This window comes from Gymnodraco acuticeps, unplaced genomic scaffold, assembly GCF_902827175.1.
Source record: "Gymnodraco acuticeps unplaced genomic scaffold, fGymAcu1.1, whole genome shotgun sequence".
In the NCBI taxonomy this organism is placed as follows: Eukaryota; Metazoa; Chordata; class Actinopteri; order Perciformes; family Bathydraconidae; genus Gymnodraco; species Gymnodraco acuticeps.
This window is the reverse complement of record NW_022990532.1, coordinates 22,976-27,931: the sequence shown is the minus strand read 5'-3', so window position 1 is coordinate 27,931 and position 4,956 is coordinate 22,976. Positions and strand designations below refer to the sequence as shown.

General features: G+C 50.6%; 1 protein-coding gene across 1 annotated transcript; it reads left to right on the top strand.

Annotated features, from left to right (window-relative positions):
- The first annotated feature begins 420 nt into the window (after window positions 1-420).
- Window positions 421-2,241, top strand: LOC117553383. The gene is made up of 3 exons (XM_034227282.1): window positions 421-721; window positions 843-1,537; window positions 1,636-2,241. The coding sequence occupies exons 1-3, from the start codon at window positions 421-423 to the stop codon at window positions 2,239-2,241; spliced, it is 1,602 nt and encodes a 533-aa protein (XP_034083173.1).
- The last annotated feature ends 2,715 nt before the right edge of the window (window positions 2,242-4,956 follow it).

Here is a 4,956-nt window from a genome sequence, read left to right as displayed (position 1 = left end):
TTGACATGGGGTCTTTCTAGTTCGCTGAGTGCAACTTTCTTATTTTCACCTATCCTTCTTTGTCCCCCCCGGTTCTATACATTATACTGGTGACACTTCCCGGTACCGAAATGCTCAGGCATACAAAAATGATGGCGATCGGTTGTCCTATCTGTAATAGTCCCTACCGTGCCCTGAGCAAGCACCTGCTGAGGAACCATAGTGTGCGTAATTTAGTTGAAAGAAGAATTCTGCTGTTGTTGGCGAAAGGACGGATAAACATTAGGCTGCGAGTACATCGGGACAAGGCTGGACCGCCACTTGTACAGAAACCATGTTGAGCTGTCCCGGCAGGAATTACATGTGGTTTTAACTAAACTAAAAATGAAAGTGGCCACGAAGAAGCTTCATGAACTCAGTTTGACAAACCCCACAGTAGCAATGATTACCTCTTGGGATGTGGACACTGTGGGTGATGATGTCCTGTCACAACCTCCACCCTTGTCCCCAGTGATTAAATGTGACAACCCGGACTGTAAGGAATGGAGGATGGATGCAAACAGAATGAAGGCTCAGAGGGACATATATGCTGCTGAGGTGAAATCCCTGCGCTGCATGCTGCAGCAGAGGATTAAACGTAACCGAAAGAGGATGAACCAGAGGGCCGAGGACCAAGAGCGGGTGTTTCTAAGGAAACGATCCCGAACAGAGTCAACACCAAAGAGGCTGTCCAAGTCCAAAGGTCCCTCCTGCAGGAAGTCCCCCATTGCCTCTCACACACCTGTATCCAGCTCCTCAGAACCTGCATCCATAGATACCGAGGCCTCGTCATCCTCCCCTCCCATACATTCCCCCTGGTTCAGCGGCAGGGGCCGGGGGAATCGAATGCGGGACATTACATTCCCACGCATCATGGAGAAGTATCTGCAAGGCTACCGGGGACCATTATGAGGGCATCGATCCAACAGTGAGGCTCCAAGAAAACGCAGTCTCCAAAATAAGCAGAGTCAAATCATTCCTAAGCTTCATGGCACACGGTTTCAATCGCCTGTCTGACTGGCTCTTTTTGAGGGATCTGAAGAGGATACGTGGGTGGTCCCGGAGCCTGATAAAGTCAAGCCTACAGGTCACGACATCTGACTTCTATATCAAAAATATATCACACTTTCTCAAGTACATGAATGAAACACCATGCAAGGGGAGCAGGCTCAACCAGAATGACATGATTTTAATCACACGGGAAGTTGCTGCCATCCTGAAGTCCATGAGAAGGAAGGTGTGTATCCACCAGATGCAGGTGAAGCGGGACAAGATGGAAGGTCTGCCAAGCCATAAAGACATCATGGCATGTTTGACTGCGGCCAAAACTCGCATCCCTCAGCTCCTGGACGTGATGACCAGCAATCCGACTCACGCAACCCGGAGCCTGCTCTATGGGTACATGACCCTCAATTGGAGCTGCATTTATGGGCACCGTCCGGGGGTCTACTCCAACATGACCAACACGGAGGTCCTAAAGGCGGAGATAACTGGCACTGCCTTTGGCCACCTCATCCACGTGAGTGAGCTATTAAAACATGTGTTTATTCTGGCAGTGATACACATGTTGTGGATGATTGATACTTGTATTGACGCTCTCTAACTCTGTCATAACAGGTAAGCAACCACAAGACGGCCAACGCGTTCGGGGAAGCGCAGATGTACCTCACCATAGAAGAATTTGGATGGATGAAGAGGTGGCTGGAAATCAAGGGGACGCTGACCGGCACCAACAACCGCTACTTCCTCTGCATAGCGGGGAAGAACCCATCGAGGAACCTTGCCACCTTCCTGAGGTTAGCATGGGCTGATGTTGGACTAAAAGGTCCCATTAACTTCACCGACCTCCGCACAGTCCACGCCGATAATGCGAAGAGGTTTCAGGACATAAGCAACCGCCAAAGAGTGAGTGATTTCATGTGTCACAACACTGCAACTGCAGACAAATGTTATGCCAAGAATCCTTCTTTGAAAGAGGCTGCGGACATACGAATGCTCTTCACAGAGTCACTGCAAGCAGCGGCCGCAGCAGCATCAGGGGTGAGTGAAGACAATTTGGGGGACATTGACATCCACAGTGACCGTGACAGCTCTGGAGAGGAGCATAGCCCTACTCCCTACCAAGACTCCACCAATACCGAGACGTCAGATGAAGAATTATACAAAGACTTCAACGCTTGGAGAGCGGCGAAGAGGGAACAGTCAATGGCCAGACACGGGTGAAGAGAGGGTGCCAGCCTCTGCACCAACTTCACCCGATACGGACAATGTTGCCAGTGACCAACTTGTAAATATGCAATGTTTTGTTGTACTCAGTCCGCTTGTGCTGGATGAGTTAATAATGTTATAATGTTATAAAGTGTCAATGTATATATTTCTGTAAATAAAGTTTGTTAAAATTACTTAATTTGTCCTCTTTTTTATAACCCAATATGGGTGTTTCCCCTTTAAGATCCCCAGGGGCACGAGGTTCTGGTGGTGTGCATGAAGGGGTTTAGTCCGCGTGAGGAGTGCTCAAATGTGGGAGGATGTGTAAGGCAGAGGAGGGTAAAACAAGTTAAAGTGTGAACCTCCAGCAGGGCAGGTGGTGCTGCTGTGAATAAAGCCGACTATGGAGTCCGATGGGCGGACTGTAAAGCACCGCAAAATACACCCCCTGATAGGTAACCAGGGCCATGAGAACATCCTCCACAGGAGGGTGGGTGGTGCTGCTGTGAATAAGGCCGACTATGGAGTCCGATGGGCGGACTGTAAAGCACCGCAAAATACACCTCCTGATAGGTAACCAGGGCCATGAGAACATCCTCCACAGGAGGGTGGGTGCTGCTGTGAATAAGGCCGACTATGGAGTCCGATGGGCGGACTGTAAAGCACCGCAAAATACACCCCCTTATAGGTTACCAGGGCCATGAGAACATCCGGTACAGGAGGGTGGGTGCTGCTGTGAATAAGGCCGACTATGGATGCCGATGTGCGGACTGTAAAGCACCGCAAAATACACCCCCCTTATAGGTTACCAGGGCCATGAGAACATCCTCCATAGGAGGGTGGGTGCTGCTGTGAATAAGGCCGACTATGGATGCCGATGTGCGGACGGTAAAGCACCGCAAAATACACCCCCTTATAGGTTACCAGGGTCACGAGTTTCTTGAGGGTGTAATCATCTGGGTTTAGTCCGTGGGGGAGTGCTTAAGTTCGGGGGCCCGGGGTCCCAAAGTGCGCGAGGTTATGGAAGTACGCATTTCAGGGAGATATGCTGGAGGTCTGTAGTCCGTGTTTTGGGGCTCTGTGAGCGGCCACATAGAGGTGGTTTTCCCGGTGTATGTCATGGAAGTCTGACATAGGCTATTTCACAGGACACAGGCTGTTTGCCCATGTCAAATTTTATTATGAGGCACTATTTTGGGATACATTTTATCCATTTTAACCCCTTTCTCTGGTTCTTCCAAAAGTTCACTTATACTTATTTAGCCTGTGGAGGAATGCAAGGGGAGTTCTCAGGGGAGTCTCCCTGCATTATGAGGCACTATTTTGGGATACATTTTATCCATTTTAACCCCTTTCTCTGGTTCTTCCAAAAGTTAACTTTAACTTTGTCTATTTATTCATAAATAGCACATTCTGAATGACCCAGTGTACACATGGTTGTGTACCTCTGTGTCACAGCCCGCTGCTTCTCTCCCTCCCTGCATTATGAGGCACTATTCCCGGGTACATTTTTATCCATTTTAACCCCTTTCTCTGGTTCTTCCAAAAGTTCACTTATACTTATTTAGCCTGTGGAGGAATGCAAGGGGAGTTACCAGGGGACTCTACCTGCATTATGATGCACTATTCCCGGGTACATTTTAACCCCTTTCTCTGGTTCTTCCAAAAGTAAACTTTAACTTATTTAGCCTGTGGAGGAATGCAAGGGTAGTTATCATGGGACTCTACCTGCATTATGAGGCACTATTTTGGGATACATTTTATCCATTCTGTACATTTGGCTTACCGCGACTGGTAGTTAATGTCCCTACGGGGTACGCGTATATCCCTAAGGTATGTAAGGGCAGTTGTCAGAGGACTGTACCTGCATTAAGAGACACTATTTTTGGGATACAATTTTCACCCCTTTTCTATTGTTCTCTGATGCCTGGAGACCCCCCCAGCCTGGTTCTTAACTTTAAGTCCAAACTGGTCTCTGGAGGAATGCAAGGGGAGTCGAAAGGGGACTCTTCTTGCTGTTTGTCTTGTCAAAATTGAGGGGTGTGTTTGAGGGGAGGGCCCTGGCTGTTTCGGCAGCCTCCGCTCCTCTCTTCTCTCCCTCCCCGAGACCAGCTCGTGCTCCCGCTGTAAAAGGCAGGTGCGCGGGCACCCACTGCCACTCATTCTGAGCCTGGCTCCGAGCAGCGCGTTCTCCCCGGCAGTCCGCCAGCAGATGAAAAACACCCACCTCTCCGCCTCTTCCGAGGGACGAGGGAACCGCGCGGGGGGGTCTGCTGGAGGCTCCTGCCGGGTGCTCCGTCCTGCGTTTCACCGGGACCCGGCTCCAACACTCGGAAACTCTGACTCCAGCGCGGTGTGGCTGCCTCGCCCTGGCCGTCCACCGTGCGCCCCTCCGGGTACCTGACTCCCCTGCCTCCTCCGGGTGCAGGTGTGAGGGGTTCAATGCCTCCTCCCCCCGCTGCGGTGAATGCCGGAGCGGGATGGAGCGCCCGGCGGGGTACTGTTGTCCCCACGTTACCATGTTGTCTGGAGGATAGGACCGAGAGATGACATACTCTCTACCCGGGTTACAAGTCACTATTTTCGGACACTTTCTTTGCTTTACCCCGGTTCTATCACTCTTTCCTCCTTTGACCATAAAACGTGTTTCCTGCTGGGGGTACTGCCTGGTTCCGGGGCACCACAAACCCTCTCATGGTCGGGCCACCATGAATTGATGCATCGGACCCA